The sequence below is a fragment of the Delphinapterus leucas genome, chromosome 17 (assembly GCF_059928025.1).
Source record: "Delphinapterus leucas isolate spDelLeu-1000000601 "Yukka" chromosome 17, BTC_Dleu_Yukka2, whole genome shotgun sequence".
Taxonomy (NCBI): Eukaryota; Metazoa; Chordata; class Mammalia; order Artiodactyla; family Monodontidae; genus Delphinapterus; species Delphinapterus leucas.
Window position 1 is genome coordinate 45105168 of NC_143145.1, and position 19833 is coordinate 45125000.

At 37.6% G+C, this 19833-nt stretch overlaps 1 protein-coding gene across 1 annotated transcript in view; it reads left to right on the top strand.

Moving 5' to 3' along the window:
* Nucleotides 1–19833, top strand: part of RUNX1T1 (RUNX1 partner transcriptional co-repressor 1) — a 125367-nt gene that overhangs the window by 101374 nt on the left and 4160 nt on the right. Inside the window, exons 9-11 of the mRNA XM_089898931.1 lie at nt 5181–5249; nt 10288–10478; nt 19736–19833. The exon at nt 19736–19833 is cut by the window's right edge and continues 4160 nt beyond it. Coding sequence (XP_089755057.1) covers nt 5181–5249; nt 10288–10478; nt 19736–19833 — 358 coding nt within the window. The remainder of the gene's footprint in view (nt 1–5180; nt 5250–10287; nt 10479–19735) is intronic.

The window sequence follows — 19833 nt, forward strand, 5'->3', positions numbered from 1 at the left end:
ACTATAGAAAAATAGTTTACTCCCATCCAAAGGAATATATTTTTCTACTTCTATACTATCAGATTATAAAAACCACAAACAAGTTATTCAGAGTATATCTGCATATAAAAGTTTAGATTTTATGTACTTGTATTGATTCCTTTTAAATTACATCATGAAATTCATTTCAAGACGATGCATCTGAGCTCCTAATGTAAAGTGCCTACTGTATTTTAAAGAGTCTACTATATTTAGTATATTGGGTTAAAAAAGATGTGACTACTAGTTAAATATGTCCATCTTTGAAAAACAAGAAGAGATGGTTGCCTCCTACAGCATTAGGTATTTTTATTGTTAAAGATGAAAATCCTAATGTAGTTCTTGGCTTCTAGGTTGGGTTGGGCTTCTGAACATAAAGTTGAGATTTCTGGATTTATTATCCTTTAAAACAAAAATAAGTAACATTTCTAAAGATGAACTCATTTAACCCTTCCTTTCTTTTGATGGTTTTTGTAATAGATATTATCATGATCACAGCCTCATTCTGCCCACTACAGGATGAAGGCCATAACATAGGTGCTGCCAAGCTTTGAGCATTGCTGTCCTGGGTCATATGAGGTCACATTGGTTCTGCAAAGGCCATCAGCTCATCCCTTCATGTATATTGATGGCGGCCCTTGCTGTATCTAGTATCCAATGGTCTCCATCTGTCGTAAGTGTAGTGCATCTTCCATCTCTTCCATACATCATAGAGTGCTTTTTCTGTCTTTTCACATTTCTTAAAACATTTCCCCCACTTCGACTTGGTCTCATTCCATAGATGTATCTTCTGGGGGCTCCCCTCCTCCTCTTCTTTCATCCCCAAGCAGTTTGCATCCCAAAGTAAGCTAAACTTAATTTATAAGGTCTTTTCTATAATTTTTCTGTCTTTCAATAGTTACATATGTATACATTTCACATTTTAAACCATCTCGCACAGACTCTTCTGTTTTTGTTTCACCACTGCATTTTAGAACAACCATCTGTTTTACAGCAACTTATATTTTATAGGTGGTCAAGATTTAATGGTTAAAAATTAGCTTCTTCAGAATCTGAGCCTTAGAATGTTTTGCATAAGTTTGTCTAGATTCACCAATAATCTAAAATAAGAAAGTCTTAAGAGAGAAGTTGTCTCTTGTAATATTGATCAATTTCAGGATTTGTTTTGGCTTTTCACTTTTTTTTTTCTTTTCTTTTTTGCGGTAAGCGGGCCTCTCCCTGTTGTGGCCTCTCCCGTTGCGGAGCACAGGCTCCGGACGCGCAGGCTCAGCGGCCATGGCTCACGGGCTCAGCCGCTCCGTGGCATGTGGGATCTTCCCGGACCGGGGCACGAACCCGTGTCCCCTGCATCGGCAGGTGGACTCTCAACCACTGCGCCACCAGGGAAGCCCTGTTTTGGTTTTTTAAACTCAATTTTGCATATGTGGACTCTGTTATTGCTACTAGTTAATCAGAAGAGAAAATATTAAATTAATCATTCAGTTTCTGTAGCTATTAAAGTAGTATTTGTCAGTGAATCAAAATAGTTTCTGAGCAGTACCTCTACTGTCATCACTTCATTCTTTCTGTTGGTACACCTGATGCTTAGCTAGGACACAGTAACTTAGAACTGGAGGGGATATTGTAAAATAAGTATATATATATGTAAATAGGTGTATATTATATAAAAAATTTTATTTGCCTTTATATTCTGCAGCATTTTGAGAAAAAAAACAGTTTCTTTTATAAAGTAGGATAGGATTAAGAAAACTTTTGCTTGATTGTAGTTGGTACTTCTATCAGGGTTCTAGGTTAGGTGGAGTTTGACTCTATGCGAATAAGACAATGTATCATTGAGAATTCTAGGGAAATGTAGCCAAGAAGGTGAAATACAGCACAACTTTCCCGTATGACATATGGATCCTCATGATCTGTACAGACTGTATAGCACACGGGAAGGTGGGTGCACAGTTGACTCCAGTACGTTATCTCTCTTTGAGCAAATTTGGGGGCTATTCAGTAGGTTTGAATAAAATTTATAAAAGTATCATCTAAGAAGTTTGAGGACTTCCCATCAAGGGTTCAGGCAATGAATTGCTAACTATAGACATAACTTCTCTCCCCAAGTGACATGTACTGAGTGAGTAAAAATTTACTGGTGTGTATTACTTAATCCAAACCTCTTCAATGGTTTTGTTTTGTCTAAAGTTTTGTGCCCTTTGGATGTCAGTGCTGGGTGAAAAAAGAAACTTTATGGTGTTCTTTTCACCTTAGTTTTTTTAAATAAGGAAATAAGTATACAGTTGGCCCTCCATATCCGCAGGTTCCACATCCATGGATTCAACCTAGCACACATCAAAAGTATTTGGGAAAAAAAAATCCAGAAAGTTCCAAAAAGCAAAACTTGAATTTGCCATGTGCTGGCAGCTATTTACATAGCATTTACATTGTGTTATAAATTATAAGTAATCTAGATATGATTTAAAGTATAGGAAAGGATGTATGTAGCAAACAAATTAGCATCCAAAGCAAATACCATGCTTTTTTTTTGTTAATTAAAGTGTAGTTGATTTACAGTGTTGTTAATTTCTGTGGTACAGCACAGTGATTCAGTTATACATATATATACATTCTTTTAAAAATTCTTTTCCATTATGGTTTATCACAGGTTATTGAATAAAGTTCCCTGTGCTATACAGTAGGACCTTGTTGTTTATCCATTCTATATATAATAGTCTGCATCTGCTAACCCCAAGCTCCCAATTCATCCCTCCCCCACCCAACCTCTCCCTTGGCCACCACAAGTCTATTCTCTATGTCTGTGAGTCTGTTTCTGTTTCACTCCTGGGTATGTATCTGGATAAAACTGCAATTCAAAAAGATACATGCACCTCTATGTTCAGAGCAGCACTATTCACTATGCCATTTTATAGAAGGGACTTGAACATTCTCGGATCTTGGTCCCCTTCAGATACCAAAGGATGACTGTATATCCATTCTTACTGGGCAACCTGCTAAATAATAATGATGGGAGTAGCACTAACATCTAATCAGAGTTTAGGATGTGCCATGCCAAGCATGTAGTAGGAAGTACCTCGCTGAGTCCTCACAGCAGCAATCTCAAATGTTGTAGTATTGTCCCCACTTTACAGATGTGGTGACTGAGACATGGAGAAACTAACTTGCCCAGTGTCACAGGGAGAACAGGTGGCAAAGCCAAGATTCACCTTCTCTGGGCTTTAGAACTAACTCTTCTGCCTGTGCTGCCTAGGGCTGGTAATTAGTATTTGGATAACTTAACATCACTTTTCCTGTTCCCTATAATAATAATAGTCCATTAAAAAATAATTTTTATAAAGTTATAACTCTTTCCTTAACCCAATAAATGGAAAAATTTTTGTTTTCTTTTTTTTTTTTTTTGCTACTGTGGAGAAAGCATTTTTTTTGTCTTCAGACTTTACAAATCTATTCTTATCCAGTAAATTATTCTTAAGCCAAAGTCTTTTCTCCTAAAAATAAATATCTAAAAGTTGTCTTAAGTAAATCTCTGTTTCACTGTGTCATGTGGCTAAATGTGAACTTGAACTTGACTGCACTTTATAATGATGTGAAAGGTAATTTTGACAAATCTAATTAGGCACGTGATATTTCTTGGAAGTCGTATATGCATCAAACGGTTTTATCAAGCTCTTTAGCAAATGAAAATTACTTAAATAAAGACATTTTGCTTTTCATCATTTACTGTATAGAAATGAATGTGTACATGAGAATGCATGGGTATTTCCAGTCCATTTGATTATCAAGTAGTCATAAAATTATAACGTAAACTTTTAAAAATAAACTTTTTATATTTGGAATAATTTTAGACTTAAGGAAACATTGCAAAGATAGTACAGAGAGTTTCCATATGCCCTTCACTAAGCTATAATAAGGTTTTGCTAATTCAGAATAGTTGTGGAAATTTTATGTTCTGGCCAACTGATAATCTATGTACCCTCGAAGGATTCAAAATATTCAAATGTGTCTAAGGCATTCAAATATAAAATGATATACTTAGCTAAACTGATTGTGCTTTTCTCATTCCATAGCTCCATAAAATATAGAAAACTGGACTGAATTTCTTTTGATCTTCGCCATACATTAGATAGAGTATTCTTTAAAAAGTCTGCTACTTAACATTTCTTATACATGTAGAGAAAACTTCAATTATTTGAAATTTATCATGGGTTGAAAGATTGCTATATTTATAAAAGTTAAAATGATTTTTTTTCTTCCCCTCAAACTTCTAAATACATAGACTTTCATTTGAAAATCCAGTATGGAAGAAGTTTAGTGCATATTTTCTCTCTGAAAGACTGTACACTTTACTTTCAAGCATATATAAAAACATATATAAAAGGTTTCATGTCATTTTCATGAAGATGTTATTTTGGAGGTGAGCATTCCTACATCAGCTTTATTATGATCCGTTTTCTCAAACTTTTAAAATTTGGTCAGCATAAAAGCACAGCATTTCACTTAAAGTGGAACTTCATTTTTTTTTTTTTTTTCCGGAAATCATGTCATGTACTAGTTATATTTGGTCAACTGACTATCTGTGAATCCATTCGAATGATTCTTGCTTCCATCCATGTCAAATCCATATGATCTAATTTTTGTGAGAATTTTTAATGCTCATCAAGATTTTTTAAAGTAATTGTTAGAGCCGGTTAGCCATGGAGTCAGGCTCACCATTTATTGAAAGGTGGTAGAATCAGAGCTGTGTGAAAATTATGTTACCCTAACATTTGACTTTCTAACTACCAATTTGACTTTGAAAAGAAAAGAAAATTACCAGATACAGTTTATTTTCTTTAATAAAATAAAATATACCCATAGAAATTCCCATACTTGAGTGTTGGGAGCAGTGTTCCCAAATATCATATCGTATAATGAAATATTTAGAGTTGTTTTGGCTTTGAGCATACAAGGCATTTAGACCAATGACCTGTTTTCCTTGTGCTCTGATGACTGGTCTTGCTATTTTTGTTTATTTTTTAGAAGTGAGGTGCCCAGCCTTTTAAAACTATGTTTTTGTAGAGAAGCCGAGATAGGGGGCATTGCTTGCTTCTACCCTGTGTAATGACATAACAGTGCTTATGGTGCTTTCCTCCTCTCTCCACCAATTTTTATCCTTTTCATAGATGCACATCGGGAATTCCTTCACAGGCCTGCTTCTGGATATGTGCCAGAGGAGATCTGGAAGAAAGCTGGTAAGAATTGTTTAAAAACACGAATTTAGTGTTCTGGCAGCTGTGTGCAGTTGTTAATGAAGTGACGTGAAGAATGACAAGAAGGGACTTTACTGCTAACAACAACAAAACAAACCCCCACACACAAAATTTAAAAATCCTGATGAATATTCTTAAACCAGGCCTGATTAGAACATGAAATAGTTTTTATTTTAGTAGCATCTGCTAGTGCTACTGTAATGAGAGTCTGGTGATGCTTCTGTTATAAGCCCCATTTTTCAGGGGCTATAATGGTTTCAGGCTGGAAGCCTGAGGTCTCAGATTGCATGCAATTTTTCCTTCATGAAAACAAAGTCTGGTGTTTTACTTCAGCCTTCCCTTCTAATTTTTTTTTTAATTGGGGTATAATTGACATATATCTCCTGAATTCTTTTTAAATGTATCACAGCAAATCTAGTTCACTTGCTGAGGCACGCAGAAATTTTATGGTTACAACCAGTTTTTAAAGTTGATCTTTTGTGCTAATTAATATTCAATGACCAGAACTAAATTAAGTTAAATGACAAAGTTGCTAAATTTCTATTTTTCCTTTCCATGTATACTATCTGATTTCCATTAAGGGATATTGTTCTGCATTTTGAAGTAGATTTAAGTTTCTGATGACTCATTGACTTATTGGGCTTAAAGAAGTTCAGATCTGGCAGAATCTTGGTAGAACACCAGCACTATAAAAGTTGAGCCAAAACCTTATTTTTAAAAAGAAATCAACTCAGGAGATAAAGCACAAACCTGTTTCAAGAGTTAAAAATGACATTACAAATACATAATGTGGCTTTGAGCTACTATAACTTCAACCGTTAAAATAGTTTGTCTGAGTTGAGAAACTGGAAAATGCTGTTTCTGCAGACGATCAGACGGGTATAGGGCTGAGAACCCCAATCAAGGAGGAAAGGGTTTTTTTTTCCCACAGAAGATTTCTGTTTGGGTTTTGATTTGACACAGCTATGTCTATAGTTCTGTGCAACTTGGTGACTCTGGTCCCTTGGCTCTTGTTCGAGTTTTGTGGTTGTTTTTAAATTTTCTAAGAAATAACTCTTTTTGTAAGTGTGACAAGGAGTTTCAAAATCTGATAGTATAGCAGTGTAGATTAAGAACCAGAGAAAGATCTCTTGCACAGCCTAAAGGTTAAGGTTTATATATGTCTGTGTGTGTGTGTGTGTGTGTGTGTGTGTGTGTGTGTGTGTGTGTGTGTATAATCTGTATAGTCTTACCAGATTTAGAGCATCGCCTCTAAGAAGATTTTCTACCAGGATAATAGTCATGGGATACTCATAAGATGTTAAAATGTGCTGGGTGCCACCTACCTGGAGAAGGAATTGCTACATCTTTCTTCTGACCATTTTTCTTCCCCAATTTTAAGCTGTCAGTTCAATTTATTCCAATAATAGGTACAAAGAGTTGCCATTTTGGATAGCACAAGGACGACTTTTTATGTTGAGGGATAGAATCTCTGCATTTCCCTATTTATGTGTATTTAAGTTAAATCTTGATAGTTCATAAAGAAAAATTGACAGTGAAGTCTTGTGCAATCCAAATTCCTTCTGTGCTATTATCTACTCAAGCCTTTGTTTGACTGCTGTGAAGTGAGAGCAGATTTTTCTGAATATACCACCTTTGTTGGAAAGTCAACTTGAATAGCTATGCACAAAGGAAATCCTACCATAAGTGGTAAGCATTTGGAAGCAGATTCAAAACTTCATTATGTACTTTCCACTTAATCAGTTTCGTTTTTTTTTTTTTTTAACTTGACATGTTGTAATCTATTGAGTCCACTATTATTTTTCTTCACTGTCTGTTTTGTGGGTTTCCGAAACCATTTCTGGGTGTACTTTGCATCATGGGGACTCTGAGAGGAGGGAAAGAGCAATCCTTGTTTATGTGGTGTCCATGCATTCTCTAAGAAGGGTTAAACCTTATCAAACCATGTTTCAAATATTTTTAATATGTGCCTATCCATCTACATTAGGTCTTCAGTCTAAAATCTGACTTGTAAATAGTGTCCATTAAATTTGTATTCTTACCACTATCTTAGGGATAGTGATATCCCTAATCTGCTGCATAAAAACAGTTTGGGAATTGTTTTCTATGGATAGATGCTAAATTTTAAGGAGTATATTGAATCTCTAAAGTATAGGTGACAGTTGCACCTGGAATTCTCAAGTAACTGCTTATAATATTTATCTTTATAGACTTCTTAGAAAGCATTTCTAGTGTTCGAAGTGTCAAGGCATTCCAACATGAGGAGAACACCAAAGGCAGAACAGGACATCTACACTCAGCCTGTTAAAATTTGAAAGCTTTTCCCCCGCAAGAGTCTAAAATTGGCTGTGGGCAATTTTTTTTCCCTAGGAAAAAACCTATAAAGTGTGTCTTTGCAATGAAACTATTATACACTACCTTTGTGACAAAAGATAAGTAAATAAAATCAAGTTTAAAGCATTTGAAAGATATCAAAGGGGCAGAGCTCTAAAATTCAATGTACTATAGCCCATGCATCTTCTTTTCAGAGAAAATTATAATTGCAAAAAGTATATCCTGTGCTTGAAAGTACATCATGTAATATTTTGCACCATTTTATTTTGAAATGATTTCGAACTTGCAGAAAAAGTTGCAAAAAATAGTAAAAACAAATCCCATATACCTTTCTCCCAATTTTCCCTATTTCACCATATTTGCTTTGATGTCTTTTGTTTCTCTCTTCCTCTTTCCTTCCCTCTTTTTCTGTTGTGCATTATATTTTTCACCTCAGTTCTTCAGAGTAAGTTGCAGACATGATGTCCCTTTACCGTAAACATTTTAGTGTGTATTTCCTAAGAACAAGGACATTTCCTAAGAACAAGTACAGTTACCACAATCAGGATATTAACATTCATACAACACAATTATTTAACCTACAGACCGTATTCAAAGTTTGCATGTAATCCTAATAATACAATATAATATAATGATATACATATTAAATATTTGGAGTCCTAACAAATGTCGAAGGCCATATCAGTTTTCCCCTAAAAGTAGTATTTTTTAAAGCAACCGCAAAGATAACAAAACACACTCTGAAGTTTAAAGGTCTTTATAAAATTGGAAAAAGTCTACCATAAATATAGTTTTTAAATTGCAACTGTTTTCTTCAGTATATTTCTTTTTCAAACGATCAGTGAATGTTTGCAGTTGGTAATAAATATTCAAGCACCTTGCACATGTCCTACCAATTCTCTTTGCTGATCTGTATGTGCCTGTGGGATTAGAATAGGAATGCATAATTTAAATATAAATTGCCTGATTTGCATATACAATTAGTCAAGCTACAGCTTTGATCGTAAGCAAAAATTATTGTCCTGTATTACCACTTAGATAGAATTTTAATACACCTTGAATATTCAAACCAAATTAGACCCTGACTGTATAGTTAGAAGGGCAGTGCTTCCCTGGTGCCCCAAGTCATTTATGATAGGATAATAAAGGCATCTTTTCACCTCCTGGTGAAGAAGGTGCTGCCAGCTCTGTGCAGTGTGCTCTGTTTTCAGATTTTAAATACATATCTTAAAGCAACCAACAAAGGCTTAACATATTTTAGTTAATATTTCCAGTCTGGATCTTTCCCTGTAATTTAGTTTATAAAATCTAGCAGACAGTAATTACAAATGAATAAACAAACTTCAGAAATAATTCTGGGAAAATGGTGGAGGCTACAAAAGTCACCATGGTTAATTATTAGTGGAGGGCTCTTCATGATCCTCAAGTCATGAACTATGGATGTGTGAAATATAACTATAGAAATTTAAGGAACTGTAGGAGTATTTGCATCTCTTAACATTTTTTATCTACAGTAAAACATTTTTATTAGGAATCTATGTTTTTAATTAAACAGAGCATTTAATTAAGGTGCTTTTCAAGTGAGTGAAACAATTAAGTGCAAACACTTGAATGAAACATGTCATAATTAGTTTTAATAGAGTGTTAATTGGTAGTAGGTTTGCCAAGTTAATAATTACTGCTTATTAAATTTTCAATTAATCATTGTCATTTTTCTTTGAATAAAGATGAAAATTAGATAAACTAATTCAGGGGGAGGATATTTTCCCTTGTTAATTAGAACAGTTAATTTTTTTAAATGGAAATTACTTGTTTTAGTTGTCAATCTTATGTTGTACATTAGTCAAATCTTTGCACCCTTTCCACAGCCAAAAATAAAGAGCTAATTTGACACCTTGCAGGTTTGTAGTCAGGCCTGATTGTTTTGGCCTGCAGTATGATTCAATTATATTTGTCTAGTGCAACAGTTGGTTATGCAAGACTGTTTATATTTGATTCAGTAGATGGACAACAGTTGAAAGTCTGGAAATGAGAAAATAATTTTTTTTTAAATCCCTACCATTTAGTCTATAGAGTCATATGTCCACATTACTCAGGAAATGACAAGAAAAAGAAAAGCTGGATCTTCTGTATGTTTCATCTTCAATTTTCTTTAAAAGGGCTGCATTAAATTAATTTCATTATTGTGTGTTGTATCTTTTACTAGCAAAATAACTTTGCATTTACATATGTGTCTGTGTAAAATCTGTTCCTTTCCTTTCTTTCCCTGAAAGCTTTACCCCTGTACTCCCTGTGTTCATATTAACCTATTGCATTGTGGCAGAACACCTTCTTCTTGCGTCTGAATTATCCAGGCAGGTTTCTTGTGGTTATTTTCGCCTTTTGTCTACTTAGTCTGGTCTCAGAATCCTTTCTGGGGTACTAGTTTGGTAGAAAAGTTGTAGTGATGCTACAGTAGTTTAAAAGATATCCCCAGGAGTGTAAATTAAAGGAAAAAATCTCACCCTTTTGCTCTCTTAAAATGAATTTCCAAAATGTGGTTCTTTAGACAGCCGGAAGAACTGCCCAGTAATTGGGATGAAAGTCATGCGTGTTGTCTAGCATTCTGTGTAACAGCGATCGTAGCCCAGGTCCCGCGCTAACAGAGAGCTGTTCTCTTGTCCGGTCCGGCCCGCCTGGCACGCAGAGGAGGCGGTCAACGAGGTGAAGCGGCAGGCGATGACCGAGCTGCAGAAGGCCGTGTCCGAGGCCGAGCGGAAGGCGCACGATATGATCACCTCGGAGCGCGCCAAGATGGAGCGCACGGTGGCAGAGGCCAAGCGGCAGGCGGCGGAGGATGCTCTCGCTGTCATCAACCAGCAGGAAGATTCGAGCGAGGTGAGGTGCCGATGGAAGACTCCCTGGGGAGATGCTTCCGTTAATGAGGGTGGACCTTTTCGATTTCAGGAGATCACAAGTAAAGGTGGATATTGGAGTTGAGACAAACGAATCTTTGGTGGGGGGAATTGGAGTAATTCGGAGAGGCTTGGCACTTGGGGAGTTGACCAAGAGCTGATCAAATTTTGTTTTTATTAAAGGCCTAAAAGAACAACTGCCAAAAAAGGTTTTTAATATATTTGGTGGGTAACAGATTAAAGTGAAATTCTTAGAACTTCCTAGCACTATTTAGATTCAGAATTCTGTTGTGTGTGTGTGTGTTAGCATATGTGTGTGGTTTCCTTCTAACAGCTGGGATTTAGGAGAGAGACCCTGTGTAAGCTGTGTAGTCTGAAGACATATTGCAGGCCAGGGATCAAAGTCACTTCCTTAACTATTGGTTCTGAAGTCCAATGCTAAACCAATGCTTGCATCAATTAAACATTTCTAAGAGATCTTCTGCACAGTCTGTTTTTGCACATTATTTGTAATAACCATTATGATAGTCATTTCATACCATAACATCACTGCCAGAGGTAATATTATTTAGTGTTATTACAGTGTATTTAAAACACATAAACACGTAGCCTAAATGGCGGAAGGATGTGGGAAGTAACTAAAACACAGTGTCTAACAGAATGCCTTTCAACAGAGACTAAAGTCAGAGCAACATGGTAACGCTCTGCATTAACACATCACCACAATCCCCAACCCAAAGGACCCTTAGATAAGGACTACAGTTAGCTAGTCACACCATGCTGAACTAGCAACAGCATAAGCTGATAAATCAACGGTCCACTAAAACACATATCTACAATTTGTGAAGGAGAGCAAGAATTTAATTTGTACCAGGCTTGTCTGTAGATGAAAGACCCTGTGGGAATTATTCGATACCCAGAGTTTCTATTTAATGTGTAGCAGATGAATAACAAGGGGACAAAAGCAATTGATTTTCAACATTTGAAAGTTTCTCGGGAAAAGAGGGACAAAGGGAAGTGTATCTGCCCTTTAACTGCAGACTTTTCCATTGTTGAATTAAACTAGACATAAATTCAATTTTACTGGCATCTTATGGCTAAGATATTTAAAGACTTTGTTTTGTGTTTTTTGAAAGAAAACACAAATTTTATTAGCATCTTTTGGACAGAATTTGTCCTGCTCTATTCAAGTTAGTAATACTGTGAGGCACAGTTGTTGCCATCATTAAAACATTATCACTTTCATATGAACGTTTTAGGGCTGTTATGCATGTTAAGAGTATTTTATAGGTCACTAAATTCTAAAGATAAATATCTTAGAGAAATTGAGAATTAAGTCTTTATATCTGGCTAATAATGCTGTATTTCTTTAGTATCTATAAGCTGTGTACCTTTATTTCTAATATTTATCCAGAAAAATATATGAGCTTGACACTGGTATTGAGCATTATAAAAATATGGTGTATCGAGCAGTAACTAGAAATAGTAGATAGGATGAAATAACCTAGCTATGAGTGATCTTCCAAAGTAACTGTTTTCTTTCTTTCTTTTTGGGTATCTTGAAAAACTGATCTTTAATAGCACTACCCTTGTCTTCGGTGACATTTCTCAAGGATTTTAAAGTAGACTATGCTAGGAGGAAAGGTTTGGGAGCCAGAGAGCCACATTTAATTCCTGGCTCCATCTATTATAATTCTGTGATTTCAAGAAAACCACTAAACCTCTAAAAGCTTTGGTTTTCTCATCTCATACGGTGGCTAGAACCTTGAGATGTAATCATTTTATCATGTTGCAGGTGAGGAAGCTCACATGGCTAGTCATGCAGCTAGGGGTTGGCAGGATCCACGCTGGAGCTCTCAGCATGCTGTCAGTCCTTACATTGTTCCAGAACAATGAAATAAGCATCATGAAGGTCATTTTTGGATACAGATTTTAAAACTGTACCCTATGGACATTTTTTTAAAAATCAGGTTTGCAACCTGCCCAGGGCAGTTTGTTATTTGATACATATTACTCTAAATTATATCCATTTATTTATTTATTCTGTCAATAGCAAATTATTCTGTGTCGGGGACAGCGCTAGGCACTGAAGATACAGTGGTTCCTACCTTCTTGTTCACTATAATTCATTAGAAGAGTCAGATCACTAAATTATGAGTCTTAGTAGAGTTTAGTGCAAAGGCTTCTGGGAAGAAATTTTGTTTCATCTGATACTTAAGGATAATCAGGAGCTGTTCAGCAGCCACCTTCCACCCACCTCCCACCCCACCCCCACATTGCCTCATCACTGCTTTTTTGGTCTATGTGCACGTCAGTGCCTTCGTGCAGGGAAGATGGGAAGGCAAGCTTTGCTAGGCTTTGAAAACAAGATGACTATGTGGCTGGTGAGTGTTTTGGAAGGATCACTCAGGCTGCAGTGTGGAGAGAGATGAGAGGAAATGAAAAGGAGGGACCGATCTGTTTCAGGATACAGATGAGGAGGAAGATGGTTGGATGAAGATGGTTGGCAGTGGTGCTGGGGGTGGAGAAAATTGAACCCGTGAGATAAAATGGGCAGGATTTGGGCTTCGCTGGTGGCGCAGTGGTTGGGAGTCGGCCTGCCGATGCAGGGGACACAGGTTCGTGCTCCGGTCCGGAAGGATCCCACATGCCGCGGAGCGGCTGGGCCCGTGAGCCATGGCCGCTGAGCCTGCGCGTCTGGAGCCTGTGCTCCGCAACGGGAGAGGCCACAACAGTGAGAGGCCCGCGTACCGCAAAAAAAAAAAAAAAAAGGGGGGCAGGATTTGATGATTGGCCAGCTGACAAGGAGGGGAGAGAGTTGTGGTTTTTCAGTAGACATGCAGAGTTTGGGGTGTACACATCAGGTGATCTTCCTTAAGCATTAAACCTTTAAAAACTTACTGGCTTTGATCTGCCCAGTGGTTTTTTGTGAAAGGTAACCTTTCGTCATTTTTTTTTTGTGTGTGTGCATAAACAACAAAAGTTAAAACATTTTAAGAAGTTCAAATCAATTATTTAATTCAGCTAGACAGACAGATTTCCTCTGTAGATTGGAAAGGGCAGATAGAGCACAAAGGCCTGAATAGTTTATGCTGTCTAATGTGAAAACCAGGAGAGTGCATGTTGAGCCTCAGCCTAGGTGCCTGCCTCTCAGGCCACTTCTTTAGTAGCTACACGGCAGTACACTCGACTCCTTCAGGGTATTCCCATCCAGTTCTCTAATTTCACTTTGGTTTATAGACTAATAATCATTATTACTAACTGTTAGAATGACACTGGACTGCCTAGGCAGACACAAGCAAATGACATTTTCTGTACTTTCTCTTTTAACGTGTATTACATATTTCATCAAGAATGTAATGCTAGCATTAGCATAAATCAAAAGAAAGGAAATTCAGTGAATCTGGCCATCTTCAACCATTTTAATTTTTTCTATATTCATTTCTGGTTCCTATCTGTAAACATATAGAGTCTTTTTTTCCAGTGAATATTGTTAGATTTGGACTATTTCAAAAGGAACCTGCCACAGCTTTTCTTTGAGATCTGTAACTTGTTCTGGCTTAGGGGATCAAAGCACATGGCTGGAATTGAGCCTCGAACAGAGAGCAAATAGTTGTGCTGTTCCAATAGTTAGTTTCGAGTTTAAGCCACTAAAGTGATATTTTCCCCGTGATTGAAACAGTCTTTATTCATTATTCCTAGATAGGTGCAGAAGTGCACACGCTTATATTGGGTGGTTTTGTGGCACTTAAGCAGAAACACTGACTGAACCTTTAAACTTTGTTTCCAGAACCTGCTGAGCCCTAATAGTGTGAACAGGTCACTCTGACAGGTTCATCTTCATTACCCCCTCTAGAATTAATAGAGCCATCCCCAGTGGATCCTGTGCAGTGCGGCCCAGACTCTGGGGATGGACTAAGTGGACTCAGTAGGAGGTAGTCACCACACAGTTACTACACACAGTCTCCCAGCATGGCTTCCATTAAAACCTCACAATCTGATCAGACCTGTCGATCCCCAGAAGAATTTGGAGCTCTCACAGTATGAGCTGATTCTATGTTACCTAAGATTTTTGCTTATTTGTTTCATTTATTAAAAGACCAGCTGTCTGAATCCATAGATGTTCATGGTGTATTGGATGGTCTGGAATGATATGGAGTGGTTCACCTCTTGGAACTTTGGTTTTTCTCATCTATAAAACTGGGATAATGTTTATAACTCACTTTGCAAGGTGGTTGAGAGGTACAAATAAGATGAGTAGAAGTCTTTTATAAACAAGTCACCTTATAAAGAGCAGTGTGGGTATGTAAGAGAGAAAAAATAAAAAACAATTAAGAAGCTATTCTAACAGGAAGGGCAGGGAAGGAATAGTAACCGTGAGATTGGAAAGGAAGGGAGACCGTGGGGGAAGCAGGGTCTGTAGGGTTTGGCACTGAGAGGTTTCAGGGGAGTTTCCAATGAGATGACAAAGTCGTTGACCTGAGCGTTGCCAGTGATTGAAAAGGACCACACCAGAGTCAGGTTTAGGGATTACTGACTTGGGTGACAGAGGAGCATCCTGGTGGCTCTACAGAACAGGCAATTGAAAATAAGAGACAGCAGCTCAGGAAAGAAATGAAGGCTGGAGGAAGGTTTGAGAGTCATTTTCGTACAGCTAATGGTTTAAGACCATGACTGCCAACCAAGGTAGAGTGTAGGAAGGAAAGGATATTTCTTTTCTTTATGCCAACTTCCCTCCTTGCCAAGTATTTAGGGGAAAATGAAAAACTAGATGAGGAAGAGGTTATAGTATAAGAAACAGAATTTTATTATCTTGAAACCAAAGTTAGAGGGACTTTCAATAAGGGAAGTTTTTTTTTAAAAGGAGGAAGGGGGAAAAGGTCAGTAGTGGTAAATCAGAAGGTCTGAGGGCAGCGAGGAAGGAGAAAAAGTAACTGGCCACTAATGACGTATAAGTGGAAGTAAGCTCATGTTCTGTCTGTGTAGCTGTCAATGCCTATCAAGGGAGGCACAAGGCCACGAGCTTTCTAATTGTAAAGGTTGTGCCATGCAGAGATGGTATGTAGTCTCATTTGCTTTCAGCCAGTGTCAAGAGGAGGAGGTGGTGTTAGTTCCTGCCATTTATTCAGGACCCACCGAACATCAGGACACTTTAGTTAGCACTGACATAATCCTGAATAACCCTATCGTTATGATTCCTACTTTATAGGTACTGTCACTCTACGAGGTTAAGTAACTTGCCTGTAGTTCTGAATCCACTAAGTGATATAGTTGGAAGTGAAAAACCAAGAAAGGGTGACTGGAGCCACTCAAAATTGGAAGCCATTTCCATTACACACCATGATACCTTGTCTTTGGTGTTCCAACTTCCTGGTTCAACCTCTGTCTACTTTCAGGGTTGAAGTGCCCTCCTAACCTTATTCCTGCCAAAACAGGCTATAAGAAAGATCTGAAATAGGCAAAGCGTGGCATTTTGGAAAGAGTATTTGGTTTGCAGTGCAAAGACCTGAGTGAATCAAACCTTACCTATGTAATTTCATATCTAGGCAAATCATTTACTATAAAAGTTATTTACATTTTGAGAATTTTAGTTATAATCATTCTACTTTATTCATTGAACATCACTTGCGTGCAAAGGTTTTTCTGGAGAATTATAGGTGTGTGAGACCTGGAGAAACTTCTTAGGAGAAAATGTTTTGTTTCTGGTAAAAGGAATTTCCAACAGTAAGAACCAGAAAGGATATTATTTTGCTGGTAGGACAGAAAGACCATTCTCTCTCTATCTAAAATAACAAGATGAAGGAAATAATTTTGTTCTTAGGGACAAAAAAGAATTGCTGATATGAAACAAGTATCAACAATCTTTGACATGCAGCTTTGGCACCCAAAGCTTCAACTCATCATTTCCATTTCCCTATGTAGCACCAGTACATTTAGAAAAGGGAGGGTTGCGTCTGCCTCCTATTTTTCATCTGAGTGCTAGCCTAATTTTGGCCAATTGCTGATTCCCATAATAGGGAGGAAAACATTCCTTATGCTGAAAAGGGAATAATATTATCGCAAATAAAGGGAGACTATAAAGTGCCATGGGCTTTGGGAATGAAATTTGCTATGAAATGGTATTCTCGAGACTTCTCTACTATTTTGGTAATTCAGTCACCAGCATCATTGCTTAGAGGACTGAAAGGGAAGCTCAGTTATATGAAAAATGAATGAATGAATGAATGAAAGAAATAAGCAACTATCAGGTAATACTAACCTGAATATGAAAAGCACAAATTGAAAAATATAAAATTAGATTAAGCCATTGACCACCTTAATCCCTGCCCTACAGTTACACCCCTGGGTATCATACACAATTTGCAGTTTCCACCTTTGTGTATGGCAGAAAGCTTAGAAACTTAAAATGGTTAAAATTAGAGTACTCATAAGATTCTGCACATTGCACAGTTCCCAGAAGTGATGGTTGAGAGGCCAAGTGCCAGTGGTCAGGCATCAGTCTTACAGGTATGGATTAGTTAACAGGAAATTTGGTAGAGCCACCCAGGAGAAATTAATAGAAATTGCTGTGTCTGTCTTCTAATGAACTTTTAAAGAGGAATATGCACTTTGGGGGTTTCCATTGGTTGAACACTTGAGCTAAGTTCCCTATACATTCATGGCAATGCAATGTCAACAGCAATAAAAAATATGCAGGTTTTTTCCCACCGGCTCATTTGAATTGCTCTTTGTTGCACCTTCCTAAAGTCAAAGGTTGTTTTTGTCTCAGTGGTGGGTGGTAAATGAATGGGATTGAACAACTTCGGAGTGGGACTGGAGGTAAAACTAGCCAGAGCCCTTGAATCCTGGGTCAGAATCCAGAAATGCTAGGCAAAAAGGCTCCATTCCCAGCAGCTTCATAATCCAAAACATCTGTTTCTATATTTGGCACAATTCCACTTTTTTATTTGTAAAATTGTTCCCATCTTTGAAAACACTTTAAAAAATAAAGAAGTCCCCATTCTGTCTCCTCTTTCCATTCCCCAACACATGCATTTGTAATTACCTGGTTTAGTCTGTGTGTTTAATCAACTTAAATTGAGAAGGTTGCCTACATCTGATTTCAATCTGAAGGAGCCATTGAGAACTGGGCAGTTACTGCCTTGTGTCTGCCAAGATGTGCCTCTGCCAGAAAGCGGATAGGACTCACACCAGGGTATTTCCTAAAGAAGCCACTTAACTCAGATTAGATGTTTAATTTCCTTAAAATATTGTTTTGGATCTGGGTCTGTGTTCTCTAATTGGGATTTTCTGATGTTATTTAGGAATTTCACTTATTTCTGAGTTTGTTCCAGGATCCAGCTGCCATTATTCTAAATGCCTAAAGCTCAAGGAAGTCAACTTTCCTGAGTGATGAGTGTCATACCTCGCTGCTCTGGAGGATGGGCCAGGCCCATGTTTGTTCAGGCCTTTGTGGAACCATTGTCCTTGCAATAAGATTGAATTAATTTTGAGAAAGAAGGGCTTCTAATTTTGGTAATGAAGCCTCTGATCAGAGGTACATATTTTTTGGGACATTTTCCTGGCTAAATTAAAGGGAAGTAGGAAAATAAAATTACTTTGTTCTGGTACTATTAATTTTAATTCCATTTTTATTTATGATATTAACATATAAATCAAGCTTCTAGATTTCTTCAGCTATGTCCACTTAAAACACCTTCCATTGGCCAGTGTTTGTGATCTTAAAGTTTTAATTTTTTTTCCCTTCATGGGCCATAATTTCTAAATGGTAAAGAAATATGAACATAGGGCTGAGTTCTTTCTAAAAGTTTTAAGCTGTAGTTCTTGAGTTTTTAGGCTTCCAGCACTTGAAAGACTCTAGGAGCTCCTTTAGTTTTTAGCCAAATTAGAATGAGTGCTAAAAATTGCTTTGCATATTTTGCACAGTGGTGAAGCTGTACACAGACCAGGGTGATGGGCTGACATTCCACTGGGGCATTTTAATAGGCTTATGAGCCCACCTTAAGCCACACAGCCAACATGCTGAAAGCAAAATAATTGCAGGGAACATAGTGGGGAGATTTTTAATATCCATATATATCAGGGCTTTAAAAAAGGTATTTTAACTGCGACACAGCTACATACTATCAGCTGGTTGGGGTTACCAGATTACAGTCGGAAGTTTGTTTTGCAAGAAAATAAAACCAAGGCAGATACAGGATAAAATATTAATGTCAAAAGCTAAGATCACTTGCTATAACATTTCACATTGGGGATGGTCTTGCCAAAGGAAGCACAAACGTTTCAAGTTGGCTTCCTGAGGTTCCCCCTTCTCCTGGAAGGGTCCTTAGGGCACTGCCATTGTTAGTCTCCTCCCTGACACTCCCTCATTCCCCAGGATCTGTCCCACTTAGGGGTTCTTCCATCTCTAGTATGTCTGTCCCCAGATTCACAATGTGTTTTATCTCAGAGGCAGCCTCATTTCTGTCTTTTCTCACTTCTTGGAAAGCACCAGTGGAGATTGGCAGTAGGCTTGCTAGGGTCCTAAAACTTCACAAATATTTATTGAGCACCTACTATATATATATCAGGCACTGTTGTGGGTGCTTAAAATATATCAGAGAAAAAACAAACCAAGGATCCAATCTCTAGGGAGCTGAAGTAAAGGGGATTGTTTCAAGACTTTCCTACCATTTGGTTGTCAGGTACAGTGAATAACTGATTGCAGCGGGAAGAGCTAAACACATGCCCTACTTTTTCTGGTCTGTGGTAGAGCAGAGGATAGAATCCTCTATCTAGTCCATTATATTCCTTTGAATCTAATAGAGCATCCTCATAGTCCCTTTGTGTTAGTGTCTTGAAGGAAGAAGCTTCTGCCAGGAGTGCTATCTTTGAGTCTTTCCATGGTGGTAGTCGTATTAGAAAGGAGAAAATTTAGATGTCGCGGTTGTTAATATGGGTGAACAGAGAATTTAGATGTGAAGATAACTAACCTAAAGGGAAGGGGTTTTATAGTAAAAATGGAAAAGAGCCTCAACCAGTTTGTCTAGAAGTCATAATAGTTTTTGGCAGAAAATCTGGGCAGTTACACCAAAACCTGCATCTTCAGGGTGTTTAGTGTGTGTACACATACACACCTGGACTTTTCATTCTTATAGTTCTGAAAAATAAGGGGGTAGTGCTGCCTAGCATATTTCCTTAGACTTTAGCCTGGTCAATGTAATAATCTGGGATTTCACTTTCTTCTGCCTTCTCCAATAGAGTTGCTGGAATTGTGGCCGTAAAGCGAGTGAAACCTGCAGCGGCTGTAACACAGCCCGATACTGTGGCTCGTTTTGCCAGCACAAAGACTGGGAGAA